The sequence below is a fragment of the Schistocerca serialis genome, chromosome 1, assembly GCF_023864345.2.
Source record: "Schistocerca serialis cubense isolate TAMUIC-IGC-003099 chromosome 1, iqSchSeri2.2, whole genome shotgun sequence".
Lineage (NCBI taxonomy): Eukaryota > Metazoa > Arthropoda > Insecta > Orthoptera > Acrididae > Schistocerca > Schistocerca serialis.
In genome coordinates this window covers 1,032,048,502-1,032,065,850 of record NC_064638.1, presented here as the reverse complement: position 1 = coordinate 1,032,065,850, position 17,349 = coordinate 1,032,048,502, and the positions used below count along the sequence as shown (strand labels likewise).

At 41.0% G+C, this 17,349-nt stretch overlaps 1 protein-coding gene across 1 annotated transcript in view; it reads left to right on the top strand.

Annotated features, from left to right (window-relative positions):
• Positions 1–17,349, top strand: part of LOC126455096 (heat shock 70 kDa protein 12A-like) — a 211,257-nt gene that overhangs the window by 62,308 nt on the left and 131,600 nt on the right. The window contains exon 3 of the mRNA XM_050091149.1: positions 7,558–7,787. Within this exon, the coding sequence (XP_049947106.1) occupies positions 7,558–7,787 (230 nt within the window). The remainder of the gene's footprint in view (positions 1–7,557; positions 7,788–17,349) is intronic.

Here is a 17,349-nt window from a genome sequence, read left to right as displayed (position 1 = left end):
TGATACATACAACAGGAAGTTATTGCTGTACTCACTATTTAGCACACCTATAGAAAACAATGGGAAACTTGTTCCATTTGATCTTTTTTTTAATTGAGTTAATTCAGATAATACAAATACAAGAAAGATTAACTCAGAGGATTGACAGAAATATGAGCAGCCATGAACCAGAAACAACTGCTGGCCCTTGGGATTTTTTAAAAGAGAACACTTACTGTCAAACTTGAAGTGAAATAATTTGCTGATAGCCAAAGGCTGCTGTGAGGACCATAGTGCTTCATCAGGTATAATCCTATTGTGTGTGTAAAACACTAATTTTCATAATCAGAAATGGCACCTTGTTAAGATATTCTAGGATGTTATGCTGTGATTAAATTATTTTCTTACAGGAGTATACAGTTTTGTCCTCATCTGCAGAGGACATTTTCAGTGGCAGTTGTAGCATCTGTGAATGTGAGACAAACATCCTAACTCACTATCAACTCAGTTTTCTTCATGCTCCCATGCATTAACATGATGAAACATGTTTTCAAAACTGTAGAGCAATTGCTGTTGTTGGTTGCTGTCATCCACTATTGCTATTGTTCCCCATCTGAATATTGGTACACATCTACACTCCCTGACAAGAAAAGTGAAGCATCCAGAAGACATGGTCGAATGTCAATGTAACTTTGTACACATACACACCAGAGTGCACTTGTGTTGCTCATGTTTTGTGTTGTTACCAGACCTGGTAGGGTATATAAGGGAAATGAATACTGTCAGATACTGAGTGATCACTGTGAAGGATGGGAAGAGGCTGTTTTCTACTGTGAAACAGTGTTATCAGCTTCTGACAGCATTTCAAAGGGTCCTCATTGGGGTGTGCAGTTGGCTACATGGTCAAATTGTGCAGTATCCAGATTTGCAGGGCATTCAGATGTGACAGTGGCCTGATGTTTGACTGTGTAGGAACATGAAGTCAGACACACTTGTCAATGTTCCGGTCGATCATGAATGAGCAACACAGGAGAGGACTGCCATATTGTGCACCAAGCACCTATTAAGCTCTTTCCATTGGCACCTGCCTCCCTGGAACATTTTGTGTCATCCCACATCACTGGTCAGAGACTAGCAGTAGCCAGACTAAGGAATTATTTGCCCAGGCATAGGCTACTACAGTAAAAATGGCTGCATTTGGAGTTATACCATATCTGGGGAGAATGTTTTGCTGAAGAATGGCATTGCATTTTGTTCAACAATAAATCACAGTTCTGTACTGCCCTGTATGACCCAGAGAGAGAGAGAGAGATCTCATTTTACCAAGGTTTTGCAGGAGCACAATGTTGTTGCTCCTGGCATCATAGTGTGAGGAGCCATTTAGTATGACTTCAGGTTACAGGTGATAGAAATTGAGGGAACTCTGACAGCAAAACAATATGTCACAGACATCCTGCTCCCCTATGTATTACAACTCATACAGCAATATCTTGGTACCATTTATGAACAGGACAATGTTTATTCCCATGTCACGTGTCTCTATGGACTGTTTGTGTGATGTTGAGGTACTCCTGTGGCCAGCAAGATCCCCAAATCTGTCCCCAACAAGACATTTCCAAACAGATTGAACATCAACCCCATCCCAGTGCCAGTATCCTGGAAATCAAGAGGTAGTTGCAACAGCTGTAGACTAACTTGCTTCAGGAGAGGATAACATGGCTTTATGACATCCTTATTAACCAAATCAATGCTTGCATCCAAGCTAGAGAGGATGCAACATTATACTGATAAATTCTTTGCTAAATTCTTTGCAAATTTAATTCAATTTTGTTAGCACTTAAGTAGTGTCACACACCCTCTGAACCTGTGAAGCTTAATTTCGTTTCTTCCTCCTCTTATGTATCTTTGCCCTTTTTTTACAGGCAGTGTATTTCAGCACTGGACTCCTGATACCATTCAGTTGTTTTACACCCACTTCCATTCATGGTAGCCAGGACTTGAGTTTTATCTAATCAAATGTGATGGTCTCCAGGCTGCAAAGCATGTTTCATAATACCTAATCTATCTCTTTTTCCCCTTCTGCAGTCTTCTGTACATTCTCTGGGCATTTTTGAGTGTTCTTTATGTCATTTTGCCGATCTCCCAATTCAGATGATACAGTTGCTGAAAGGTTCAAAGAAAACTTGAGTTTGATTTCAAACACATACCTGACTCATACAATTATAGTTGGTGGTAACTTTAATTTACCCTCGATATGTTGGCAAAAATACATGTTTAATTCCAGAGGTAGGCATAAAACATCATCCAAAATTGTGCTAAATGCATTCACTGAAAATCATTTTGAGCAGTTAGTTCATGAGCCCACACGAATAGTGAAAACACACTTGACTTCTTAGCAACAAATAATCCTGAGTTAATAATGAGCATCGAAATGTATACAGGGATTTGTGAACATGGGATTGTCATAGTGAGATTGGATATTGTAACCCCCAAATCATCCAAAAATAAATGAAAAATTTACCTATTCAAAAAAGCAGATAAAAATTCACTTGACGCCTTCCTAAGAGACAATCTCCACTCCTTCCAAACTAATAATGCAAGTGTAGACCAGATGTGGCTTGAATTCAAAGAAATAGTATTGGCATCAATTGAGAGGTTTATACCAAATAAATTATCAAACAATGGAGCCGATCCTCCTTGGTACACAAAACAGGTCAGAACACTGTTGCAAAAACAATGAAACCAACATACCAGACTTAAACAGAAGCAAAATCCCCGAGATTGGCAATCTTTAACAGAAGCTCGAAATTTAGCATGGACTTCATTGTGAGATGCTTAAAACAGTTTACACAACAAAACTTTGTCTCGAAACCTGGCAGAAAATCCAAAGAGATTCTGGCAGTATGTGAAGTATGTTAGCGGCAAGACACAATCAATGCCTTCTCTGCACAACAGCAATGGAGATATTATCGAAGACAGTGTTGCCAAAGCAGAATTATTAATCATAGCCTTCTGAAATGCCTTCACAAAAGAAGATGAAGTAAATATTCCTGAATTCGAATCAAGAACAGCTGCCAACATGAGTACCATAGAAGTAAATATCCTCAGAGTAGCAAAGCAACTTAAATCACTTTGTAAAAGCAAGTCTTCTGGTCCAGACTGTATACCAATGAGGTTCCTTTCAGAGTATGCTGATGCATTAGCTCCATACATAACAATCACATATAATAATTCATTCAATGAAAGATCTGTACCCAAAGACTGGAAAGTTGCACAGGTCTCACCAACATTCAAGAAAGGTAGTAGGTGTAATCCACATAATTATAGGAACATATCATTAATGTCAATATGCAGCAGGATTTTGTAACATATATTGTGTTTGAACATTATGAATTACCTCAAAGAAAATTGTCTATTGACACACAGTCAAAATGGGTTTAGAAAACATCATTCTTGTGAAACACAACTGGCTCTTATTCACCTGAAGTTTTGCATGCTATTGTCAAGGGATTTCAGATCGAGTACATATTTCTGGATTTCCAGAAAGCTTGACACTGTACCACACAAGCAGCTTGTAGTGAAATTGCATGCTTATGGAATACTGTATCAGTTATGTGACTGGATTTGTAATTTCCTATCAGAGAGGTCACAGGTCGTAGTAATTGATGGAAAGTCATCGAGTAAAACAGAAGTGATTTCTGGCATTCCCCAAGGTAGTGTTATAGGCCTTTTTCTGTTCCTTATCTATATAAATGATTTGAGAGACAATCTGAGCAGCCGTCTTAGGTTGTTTGCAGATGATGCTGTCATTTATTGGCTAATAAAGTCATCAGAAGATCAAAACAAATTGCAAAATGATTTAGAAAAGGTATCTGACTGGTGCAAAAATTGGCAGTTGACCCTAAATAACAAAAAGTGTGACGTCATCCACATGAGTGCTGAAAGGAAATGTTATTTACAAATGGTTACATGATAAATCAGTCAAATCTAAAGGCTGTAAATTCAACTAAATGCATAGGAATTACAATTAGAAAAACTTAAATTGGAAGTAACACATAGAAAATGTTGTGGGGAAGGCTAACCAAAGACTAAGTTTTATTGGCAGGACACTTAGAAAATGTAACAGATCTACTAAGGAGACTGCCTACACTACACTTGTCCGGCCTCTTTTAGAAGACTGCTGGGTGGTGTGGGATCCTTACCAGATAGGACTAACAGAGTACATTGAAAAGTTCAAAGAAGGGCAGCACATTTTGTATTGTCACGAAATATGGGAGAGAGTGTCACTGAAATGATACAGGATTTGGTCTGGACATCATTAAAAGAAAGGCATTTTTCTTTGTGACAGAATCTTCTCACGAAATTCCAATCACCATCTTTCTCCTCTGAATGCAAAAATATTTTCTTCACACCAACCTACACAGGGAGAAATGAGCACCATTATAAAATAAGGGAAATCAGAGCTCATACGGAAAGATATAGGTGTTTGTTCTTTCTGCACACTATACGAGATTGGAATAATAGAGAATTGTGAAGGTGGTTTGATGAACCCTCTGCCAGGCACTTAAATGTGATTTGCAGAGTATCCAAGTAGATGTAGCTGTAGATGTAGATGTGGAAACAGCAGCAAAAAAACCGGAAATTTGGCGCTCTCCTATACAATCAAAATCATCTATTTCAAATCATTTTTCACTTTCATAACTTTAATTATTTGTATTTGGTTCTATATATAACAGCTTAGAAACTACAATGAAATACATTGGAATCACCATTTTCATGTTTTTTAATAGGAAAGTGTTTATAAATGTTATTTACAAATGTTTGTAATGTTTTTTTTTCTTTCAAAAATATCAGTGTCAGTGTGCAATTACACTGCCAGACAAAAAGAGTGAAACATCTGGAAGGAAAGGGGAAACAAAATGAAACTTCATGGGTTGGGAAGAAATGTGGTGTTATTTCAGTAATTGCAAACTTGAGTCAAATTTACAAGGAAGTTGACAGTATGAGCCCACTTATAAGTATGGAGTTTCACACCACTGGCCTGGATACCTGTACTGATTTTGTTGAAAAGAGTCTCATAAAACCATTGCATCCATCTCTGAAGGAAGCTGGTCCACAACTGTTGTAATTGGTCCTTGATATCAAAGATACTGTCAGTGAGACAGGCATGATGTCAGAGCTGGTGCTGCACGTGTTTTGTTGGGGACAGATCTGGTGATCTTTGTGTTACAGAAGTACCTCAACATCATGCAGATAGTTCATAGAGACACATGCCATTTGTGGTCAAGCATTGTCATGTTGAAAAATGGCACCATAATACTGTTATGTGAGAGGCAACACATGAGGATGCAGGATGTCTATAATGTACCAGTGTGCCATCAGCCCATTACAGTCCCCTCAATCACTGCCAGCCATTAGCTGAAGTCATACTGATTGGCTCCCCACACCTAGATGTGAGATGTAATAATGCTGTGCCTCTCCAAAACATTGGAAGAATGGTCTCTCTGCCCTCGTCACCCCATTCTCATCAATGATGGGCATCTAGGGTAGTGCAGAATTGTGATTCATCACTGAACACAATTGAGTGCCATTCAGTATAGTCAATGTTTCCCATTCAAGGCACCACTGTAAATGCAGCCATTTGTGTTGTGGTGTTAATGGCAGCCTATGCATGGGATGGTAATTCATTAGTCTAGCTGCTACTAGTCTCTGACCAATCTGGTGGGTTGACACAGAATGTTCTTGGATGGCAGATGCAGACGTGAAGGGGTATGGTGTGCTTCACGCATAGTGTTGTGATCCTCCCTTATGACAGTCAGATTCAGTCAACCAGAACCTTGACAATGAGTATGCCTGACCTCATGTTCTCAGGCAATCCAACATCAGGTCACTGTCACACCTAAGTGCACCACAAATCTGGGTATTGCATGATTTAATCAGCCAGCTGTTGTAAACTCATAATGTGACCCGTTTCAAACTATATCAGTTGCAGATAACACTATCTCGCATGAGCATGTGGCATCTCCATGTCCTTCAAAATGATCGCTCAACATCTGACGCTGTCCGCCCCCTTTCTATGCCATACCCTGCCTGGTAATAACACTAAATACAAACAGAAGTACTGCACTCTGGTGGCTATTCTACCTGTCACAGAGAATTGAAACTGTAATCTTTTACATACCTGCTGCTGGTGTGCAGTTAGTTAGTTTCATGTTCCATGGATCATTTTGCATGATAAATCATAATGATGTGGAATGAATCATAAATGTATGAAGTTACATTGACATCCTACCACGTCTTTTGGGTGCTTCACTTTCTGTGTCTGGCTGTGTATTAATGTGAAATGCATATTAACAGCAGCTATTTAATATAACTTATGAATTAACAGCTTTTTTCTTCAAACTGGCAGTATTTTTAACTAATTGACAATGTGGGTTGTAAACAATGGTAAGAGACAAGTTGGTTGTTTTGAGGAGTTGTGCAGTAAAGTTTCAATAAAATCTCCTGAAAAAGTTACATTAAGTACATACATTGTGATTTTTTTATTCAGGTAAGTTTTTGTTTCTAATTATTCCTAGAGCAATGACATATTTTAAAATCATAAATTCTGTTCAAAATTTTATTCTCAAAAATACATCAAAAGGATAGCTCATATTATTTTACTTGCAAACTGAGTGCACTTAACTTGGGTTAGCACTGGCTTACCACTGTTTACTTGCTTGGAAAGTTAATGAAATATTACCATAAAGACTCTATCATCTTAATATTTGCTTTGCTAATTTTTGTGATAGTAAAGCATGGCAGTCTCAAAAATTAATCTATGATATACCACAATTTAAAATTAATTTTACTGTCACCTTTCTATAATATATAAATGTTAAGGCAATAACATATTTGCCATTACACTGTCACATAATTTGATGTAAATCTTGGTAAGGAACACAGTTTAACATTGTTTACTTACTCAAATAATTATTCACATATATTTGATTAGCAACAATTTTTGAAACACATTTATGTTTCATGATCTTTATCCGAGTCATAGTTATCTAAATCATCCTTGGATATGTTCACTAATATTCCCTGAAAAGTATTTACCTAGCATAACAGTGCACATGTTACTAATATTGAAAACCATGTTTTTGGCAGTTACCACTGTTTACATGCACACATAATGACAGAGTTGCTATTGGTGAGAATATACCAGAATAGACCTGCCATTTTTCAGTTTATTGTTGAACTATCATCTAATATGAATAAAGCACATCACATATCACATTTTACATGTGATAACTTCATTTCTCATTGACTGCCCCTTCATATTGTTTACACAGGAGATCTTCAGTTTTAGTATTTTAATCTTAGCATGGGTAAGCTCAATCAGTACAGAGCTGTGTAAAGACAGTCTACCATTAGCGCAGTGAGTAGATTTTGTTTCTATCAGTTTCTTCTCATTTTATAAGGTATATCTTGAATTGTTCTACATTCCTGCAGGTTTTCATCCTGGATGTGATCTATGAAACATGGTGAATGAATGAATAAATCTCATTATTTAATGAATTTTCATTATGTTATTAGGAAAAGCCCACATATGGTGCTCTCATCTGGCTCCTTCAGACAGGAAGATGGACCTGAGGCTTTCAACCATGTTGAAGAGATGCTTATATCAGAAGGATGCTGCATGAGATTAGATTCTTGCCATGTACAAGTTATTATTGCTGTTGACTTGGGCACTGCATACAGTGGATATGCATTTAGCTTCAGGTCAGATCCCACCAAACGAATCCACATCATGCGACGTCCACAAGGTAAGTCTGATTTACAGCTGTCCATTATCATGAAAAATGATATATACAGAACCTGTATTGTCAGAATGTTATACATCATGTAGACTGTTCAGAATATTGTATGTTACTGTGGCAAAGTGAAGTGTTATGGAATGTCATTATTTAATTTTTCTAGTTTCTTTCATAGCTCCCTTTCCTGTTTGTATTATTATTGTCACATGTTCTCATTTATGGCATTTTATTAAAGATTTTCCAAAAATATAAAATTTTATCTAAATAAATGGAACTTACTGACATGAATATAAGCCGCACCTAAATAGGTACTAAATATAAGCTGCACCCTTGACTTTGTTGAGGGGAGGGGGCTGGGAGGGAGGGGGGACTGAGTGGATAAATTGTTCATGATAAACATTTAAAAAACTGTTCACAGTATGGTCTCTCTTAATCCATTTTTTATGTTATAATGCAGATAAATAATACAGAAGTGCCAGCCTTCTGATCACAGTCTTCGTGTATATCACTGTTAACTTAGCCACCACTAATGTTTTCATCACTATCAGTGTTTTAGTCACTCTCTTCCCAAAGTGTGTTTTCCTTGATACCAGCCAGAGCACTGTACACACAAACTTCTGGATGACTTTGGTGATAGAATATGGTGATACTGTAGCTGCGAAGAAAGAATCTGCATGATACCTAAGGTTGGCTGATACCTTTTTAGTCGTGCCATATGGAGTGAATGCATCATCATCCCTTCAAAACCCCAATCAGAAAACTGTTTTTGGATACCGTTCTTAAATCAATAGCTGCAGTTTTGAAGTACTATCTCCAGATCAGTCTCCAGTACAGGAACTTCATTCTTACTTCAGGTCTGAGACAGCACTTGAAGGTGTCCAATACTTGCATAGATCTCTTACTGAACAACAATATAGGGAAAGATAGATTGCAACTTACCATAAACAAGATATGTCAAACAGCAGACAAGCACAATTAAAAGACATTCATATACAGATTTCGGCCACAACCTTCATCAGTAAAGACACACTCACATGCACACACACACACACACACACACACACACACACACACACAAACACACACACACACACACACACACACACACATCAGCAAGTACAACTCATGTTCACACAACTTCCAACTCCAGCATCTCAGGCCAGAATGCAACATCACATGGGATGCAAGCAGCTGTCTGGAGGGGGAGGGGAAGGGCAAATGGAGTAGTGTACAGATGGGGAGGGAGATGAATGCTGTCTGATGGAGCGTGCAGGGACTGACTGCTGACAGATGTAGTGTTAGGAGGTTGTGGGGCAGGGATGTGATGAAAAAAGGAACGAAAAAGAAGAGAAGCAGGGAAAGACAGGCAGATGCATTGGCAGAGGGCTGCAAATAAATAGGGTTGAAGACAAGAATGGAGAGGAGATGATAGGACAGAGGGGGTGGAAACTGCTGGAGGTTATTGGGACAGTATGTTACCGTAAGTTGAGGCCGGGATAATTATGGGACTGGAGAATGTGTTGTAAGGATAACTCCCATCTGCCCATTTCAGAAAAGCTGGTGGTGAAGGGATGGATCCAGATGGCTTGGCAGCGAAGCAGCCATTTGCATGTTGTGCCACAGGATGATCTACTTTGCTCTTGGCCACAGTTTGGGGATGGCTATTCATCCTGGTGGACAGCTGGTTGGTAGTCATAGCAATATAAAAAACTGTGCAATGATCTCAGCAGAGTTGGTAAATGACATGATTGCTTTTACAGGTGGCCCGGCTCCTAATGGGGTAGGATTAACCTGTGACAGGACTTGAATAGGAAGGGCTGTATGGGAGGATTGGGCAGGTTTTGTACCTGGGTCTCCCAGAGGGCTCTGACCCTTGTGGCAAGGGGTTGGGATTGGTAATGGCATAGGGATGCACTAGGATGTTGTGGAGGTTGATTGGATGATGGAACACCACTTTAGGAGGGGTGGGAAGTATCTCAGGTAGGATGTCTCTCATTTCAGGAAATGATGATAGGTAATCAAAGCTCTAATGAAGGATATTGTTCCAGTCTGTGGTGGTACTGGGTGACAAAGGGGATGCTCCTTTGTGGCTGGTTCCCGGGGGTTTGTGAGAGGATTGGGGTTGAGGGGAAATGGCATGGGAGATCTATTTGCTGACTATGTCAGGGGGATAGTGCCTGTCTGTGAAGCCCTAGGTGAGACCCGCAGAACACTGAGCAAGGGAGGTTTTTTCACTGCAAATATGCCATCCCCAGATAGCCAGGCTATATGGGAAGGATTTTCTGGTGGTTGGTGAGTTTAATGTGGACAGAGGCATTTTGGATGGAGCCGTCAGAGATGAGGAGGTCATCTCATCTCTCATCAGAAAGGAGGAGTTCATCTCATCCAGGAATGTGTCACACTGGGTTGAGAAGGACAATGTGAAGCAGATGGGAGAGGTGTCGAAGTTGTGAAGGAATGAAAATAGGGTCTTTTGGCCCTGGGTCCAGATCATGAAGATATCACCAGTGAACCCGAACCAGACTAGGGCTTGGTGTTTTGGGAGGCTAGGAAGGTCTCCTCTAGATGGCCCATAAAAAGGTTGGCATAGGAAGGTTCCATGTGAGTGTCAATGGCTGTGCCGTGGATTTGTTTATATACATTCCCTTCAAATGAGAAGTAGTTGTGGCTTAGGATAAAGTTAGTAGCGTGTATGAGGAATGAAGTAATGGGTTTGGAGTCTGAAGGACATTGGATAGGTAGTGTTCAATAGTGGTAAGACCATGGGCATGAAGGATGTTGGTATCTAGTGAGGTGGCAGGGACAGTGACAAGTAGGGATCCAGAAAGATAGTTGAGAGTCAGTAAAGGAAGTGATTGGTGTCTTTGACATGGGAGGCTAGATTACAGGGAGTTGGGTGGAGGTGTTGGGCAATTAGTGCAGCAATTCTTTCAGTGGGGACACAATAATCAACCACAATGGATCATCCATGATTGTTGGGTTTGTGGATTTTGGGGAGCATGAAGAAGGTGGGTGTGCAGAGTGTCATAGGTGTGAGAAGGGAAATGGATTCAGTGGAAATGTCCTTCACTCCCAGCTTCAGGCAGCGTTGCCTTCGGTCACACAGCTTGAGGCTGTTGCCAATGGGCATCACTGGGGGGGGGGGGGGGGGGGGGGGGGGGTCCGGACGGGAGTTTGTCAGGGACGACCAGCTCGTCACACACATCCCCCGATCGGACTTCGGCTCTGGCTGCCCGGGATATTGCTCACATTGAGGCTGACCCCTCACCCGTGGTAGAGTGGGAGGTCATCTCGAGGTGTGGCAGGGGGCGAAAGACATTCTAGAGGGCTGAATGGAAGGCCTCTCCAGTTTGTCTGATGAACCGGTTTCAGGTTCTGTCTCTGGCTGATACTGATCTTCAGCCGGACATGGCTGCTTGTCCTGTTCCAGAGGTTGCCCCTCAGTCTGCAAGATCCGTTTGGTCACAGAGGGTGGGCTTACTGGTAGTTGGGAGCTCCAATGCCAGGTGCATAATGGGGCCCCTTAGGGATATGGCTGCAAGGGAGGGGAAGAAAACCAATGTGCACTCTGAGTGCATACCAGGGGGTGGTCATTCCAAATGTGGAAAGGGTCCTTCCGGATCCTATGAAGGGTACAGGGTGCACCCATCTGCAGGCGGTCACTCATGTTGGCACCAATGATGTGTGTCACTATGGATCGGAGGAAATCCTCTCTGGCTTCTAGTGGCTATCTGATTTGGTGAAGACTGCCAGTCTCGTTAGTGGTATAAAAGCAGAGCTCACCTTTGGTACAGAGCCGAGTAGCGGGTCTGAATCAGAGGCTGAGATGGTTCTGCGATCATGTGGGCTGCAGATTCCTCGACTTGCACCATAAGGTGATGGGGTTTTGGGTTCCACTGGATAGGTCAGGAGTCCACTACACCCAACAGGTGGGTACACAGGTAGCAGGAGTTGTGTGGCATGGACTGGGCGATTTTTTAGGTTAGATAGCCTCGGGCAAGTACAGAGAGGGCAACAGTCTCAAAGGGTGTGGGGCAAAGTCCAAGCAGCAGTCAGTATTGTAATTGTAAACTGTCGAAGCTGCATTGGTAAAGTACCGGAACTTCAAGTGCTGATAGAAAGCACTGAAGCTGAAACTGTTATAGGTATGGAAAGCTGGCTGCAGCCAGAGATAAATTATGCCGAAATTTTTACAAAGGCACAGACAGTGTTTAGAAAGGCTAGATTGCATGCAACCGGTGGTGGCATGTTTGTTGCTGTTAGTAGTAGTTTATCCTGTAGTGAAATAGAATTGGATAGTTCCTGTAAATTATTATGGGTGGAGGCTATACTCAACAACTGAGCTAGGTTAATAAATGGCTCCTTTTGCCTACCTCCTGACTCAGCAGCATTAGTGGCAGAACAACTGAGAGAAAATCTGGAACACATTTCACATAAATTTCCTCAGCATGTTATAGTCTTAGGTGGAGATTTCAATTTACCAGATATAGACTGGGACACTCAGATGTTTAGGATGGGTGGTAGGGACAGAGCATCGAGTGACATTATAGTGAGTGCACTATCCGAAAATTACCTCGAGCAATTAAACAGAGAACTGACTCATGGAGATAACATCTTGGACCTACTGATAACAAACAGACCCAAACTTTTTGACTCTGTAAGTGCAGAACAGGGAATCAGTGATCATAAGGCCTTTGCAGCATCCCTGAATATGGAAGTAAATAGGATTATAAAAAAAAGGGAGGAAGGTTTATCTGTTTAGCAAGAGTAATAGAAGGCAGATTTCAGACTACCTAACAGATCAAAACAAAAATTTCTGTTCCAACATTGAAAATGTTGAGTGTTAATGGAAAAAGTTCAAGGCAGTCATAAAATGCATTTTAGACAGGTACGTGCCAAGTAAAACTGTGAGGGACGGGAAAAACCCACCGTGGTTCAACAACAAAGATAGGAAACTAGTGAAAAAGCAAAGAGAGCTTCACTGCAAGTTTAAATGCAGCCAAAACCTCTCAGACAAACAGAAGCTAAATGATGTCAAAGTTAGCATAAGGAGGGCTATGCATGAAGCGTTCAGTGAATTCGAAAGTAAAATTCTATGTACCGACTTGACAGAAAATCCTAGGAAGTTCTGGTCTTACGTTAAATCAGGAAGTGGATCGAAACAGCATATCCAGACACTCTGGGATGGTGATGGCATTGAAACAGAGGATGACACACGTAAAGCTGAAATACTAAATACCTTTATCCAAAGCTGTTTCACAGAGGAAGACTGCACTGCAGTTCCTTCTCTAAATCACCGCATGAACGAAAAAATGGCTGACATCGAAATAATTGTCCAAGGAACTGAAATCACTCAACAGAGGAAAGTCCACTGGACCTGACAAGATACCAATTCGATTGTACACAGAGTACGTGAAAGAACTTGCCCCCCTTCTAATAGCCATGTACCGCAAGTCTCTAGAGAAACGGAAGGTTCCGAATGACTGGAAAAGAGCCCAGATAGTCCCAGTTTTCAAGAAGAGTCATTGAGCAGATGCACAAAACTATAGGCCTATATCTCTGACATCGATCTGTTGTACAATTTTAGAACATGTTTTTTGCTCGCGTATCATGTCATTTCTGGAATCCCAGAATCTACTCTGTAGGAATCAACAGGGATTCTGGAAACAGCAATCGTGTGAGACCCAACTCGCTTTATTTGTTCATGAGACCCAGAAAATATTAGATACAGGCTCCCAGGTAGATGCCATGTTCCTTGACTTCCGGAAGGCATTCGATACAGTTCCGCACTGTCGCCTGATAAACAAAGTAAGAGCCTACGGAATATCAGACCAGCTGTGTGGCTGGATTGAAGAGTTTTTAGCAAACAGAACACAGCATGTTGTTCTCAACGGAGAGACGTCTACAGATGTTAAAGTAACCTCTGGCGTGCCACAGGGGAGTGTTATGGGACCATTGCTTTTCACAATGTATATAAATGACCTAGTAGATAGTGTCAGAAGTTCCATGCAGCTTTTCGCGGATGATACTGTAGTATATAGAGAAGTTGCACCATTAGAAAATTGCAGCAAAATACAGGAAGATCTGCAGTGGATAGGCACTTGGTGCAGGGAGTGGCAACTGACCATTAACATAGACAAGTGTAATGTATTGCAAATACACAGAAAGAAGGATCCTTTATTGTATGATTATATGATAGTGGAACAAACACTGGTAGCAGTTACTTCTGTAAAATATCTGGGAGTATGCATGTGGAATGATTTGAAGTGGAATGATCATATAAAATTAATTGTTGGTAAGGTGGGTGCCAGATTGTGATTCATTGGGAGAGTTCTTAGAAAATGTAGTCCATCAACAAAGGAGGTGGCTTACAAAACACTCGTTCCACCTATACTGAGTATTGATCATCAGTGTGGGATCCACACCAGATCGGGTTGACAGAGTAGATAGAGAAGATCCAAAGAAGAGTGGCGTGTTTCATCACAGGGTTATTTGGTAAGCGAGATAGCATTACAGAGATGTTTAGGAAACTCAAGTGGCAGACTCTGCTAGAGAGGCACTCTGCATCTCGTTGTAGCTTGCTGTCCAGGATTTGAGAGGGTGTGTTTCTGGATGAGGTATCGAATATATTGCTTCCCCCTACTTATACCTCCCAAGGAGATCAAAAATGTAAAATTAGAGACATTTGAGTGTGCATGGAGGCTTTCCGGCAGTTGTTCTTCCCGTGAACCATATGTGACTGGAACAGGAAAGGGTGGTAATGACAGTGGCACATAGTGCCCTCTGCCACACACCATTGGGTGGCTTGTGGAGTGAAAATGTAGATGTAGATGTAGAAACTTGCTATAAGAGTCTACCACAATCAGCCAATGAATGTTCCAAAAAGAACCACAGAGTCTATGTGCCGATGCTGTCTTGGTGATTTCGACTTAGGCCAAGCAGAGAATTTTTGTGGCGGAGTGGACTGATTTTCCACACATGCATGACACTTTGTTGCCATCTGTTCTCTTTGGGTATTCATACGCTACCAAGGACAGTGTTGATGTGCTAACTGTTCTGTAAGAACAATCCCCCAGGGTCCTTGGTGAAGTAACTGTAACACTTCTTTTTGCAAAGCTTTGGGGATCAATTCAATACACAGGACTGTCCACTGTCATTTTGAACAAGAATCACACATTGCTGTATAGTGAGGCTATGCTGATGTGCGAAGTATTGGCACATCACAGAGTTCTTTATGCTGCACAGTGAGCAAAGCCAAGATGTGAGACTGTATTTTAGGAAAATCTTCAAATTTGAATCAGCTTCCATGGTCTGTGGAATTTTCCTATAGTTTAGAGGAAAGGATTAAAGCAATTCAGAATCGTGACCATCAATGTGACAACAAGATACAGAAGAAGCATCACAGTCTGTATCAGGGCCAATTGGAAGATGTGAAAATCAGTCCGCATTACGATGTTGAGCTGTCAGACCGTACACAATATCATACTGGTATTGAGACAACAAAAAAGCCCATATGCAATTTTTGTGTGATTCATACAGGAGCCAGCTTCATCAGATGGAACAAAGACTGCAATGGTTTGTGATGCATAACTAAGTTGAATCTTTTGCCATACAAATAGTGGTGGACTTTGGTGACACCATACACAATAGCCAATGCCTCTTTCTCTATTAGATCTTATAATTAAATTTTCCCTGAGATAAGATCCTTTCTCTATTTGTGAATTGTTACACCCTGCTTTGGACAACACTTCTGATGTGAAAACAATAGGCCTGCTTTATCACCAAATCTGTGTGAAAGCATTGCACCGATTCCATAAGAGTAAGCGTCAACTTGCAACACAACTGGTTTGTCAGGATCACAGTCAACCAAGTATCAATCACTGAGCAATGCATCTTCGAGTTTTTGAAAAGCTTCTTGGCACTCATCTGTCCAAACAAAGGGGATGTTCTTGTGATGCAAGCAATGCAATGGAGCTGTGATTTGTGTAGCATTCAGTATGAACTAAATATAATAGTTCATTTTCCCTAAGGCTGACTGCAATTCTGTGGCACTGCGAGGAACTGAGAGGTCACATACAGCTAATAAATGTGACTGCACAGGATGTACACCTTGACTGTTTAGTTGAAAAAAATCACACTTGTCCAGTCTACACTTCAGTCCTGCATCAGATAACACACAAAACGAAGCTCATAAATTTGCAATGTCTTCCTCAGGTGTACGACCTGCTATGACAGCATCATCCAAATAGTTTGAACAGTTTGGTACTTGAGCAGTCAGCTGTTCCAAATACCACTGAAAAATGGTGTGTGTGGAAGCACTGCCAAAAGGAAAATGCAAATATTTAAATAAGCCCCAATGAGTGTTCACAACACACATGGTTTGAGATTCTTAAGATACTTCAAATGGTTCTGAGCACTATGGGACTTAACATCTGAGGTCATCAGTCTCCTAGAACTTAGAACTACTTAAACCTAACTAACCTAAGGACATCACACACATCCATGCCCGAGGCAGGATTTGAACCTGCGACCGTAGCGGTCGCGCGGTTCCAGACTGAAGCACCTAGAACAGCGGCCAGCTTGAGATTCTTCATCTAGTGGCATTTGAAGATATGCACTGTGCAAATCAATTTTTTGAAAAGTAGCAACCAGCAGCTAATCTGCCCATGAGATGCTTTGGGCACAGCAATGGATAAGTATCAATAACAGTTAACGGATTGACTGTAGACTTAAAGTCAACACAGAGGTGAATGCGACCTGAAGGTATGGTGAGCAAAGCCACTGGACTTGCCCACTGACTGGCTTTTATGGGTACAATAGCTCTGCTGTCTTGCAATTTTTTTTAAGTTCATACCTTCAGAAAAGAGTTCTTTGGCATTGAATGCGGTTACTGACAGCACATTGTCCTGAATTTGAAGCCCAAACAAATCAAATTAATCAAGGCCAAATATATACTCACAATTGTGTAGGCAAAGTACATTTTCTGAGAATGAGAATGTCTTGTTCATTATAAGTCGTCAGCTGCATGCTGGTTTTAGACAAGCATGGCGAGCCTAATAGCTTGCATGTGTTATGTATGATTCAGCAATGTAAAGAGGCACCCATGTCCAAATGAAACTTCACATGCTCTCCACTAAGATGCAATTGAACAAAAGATTTGTTGGGCTGGTGTAACACCAAACAAACTGTTTGCTTTTTAGTTTTGCTAATTTCTGCAGCAGGCTTTGAATATATTGCATTGATTACATGGGCCTTGTGACTAGATTTTTGTGAGTGGGTGGAATTCTTATGTTTGTTCCATATCAAACATGCATATTGTACATGACCTTTCTTCCCACAAGTGTAACACTGTGCTTGGCTTAATGGGAAATCTTGGCATTTGCGCCATGAATAGCACTGTGAGCATGACTTAATTCTTTTCACTGATGTAGCTGCCTGTTTGGAGAACTGTTTACATGGCTTGATGCATGCGTGCTGTTGCTGCCTACTGGGCTGGTTGTGAGCAAGATATGACTCAACCTGACAAATTGGTGGTTGCTCAAATTTATTGGCCGCTATGGCACCTGAATCT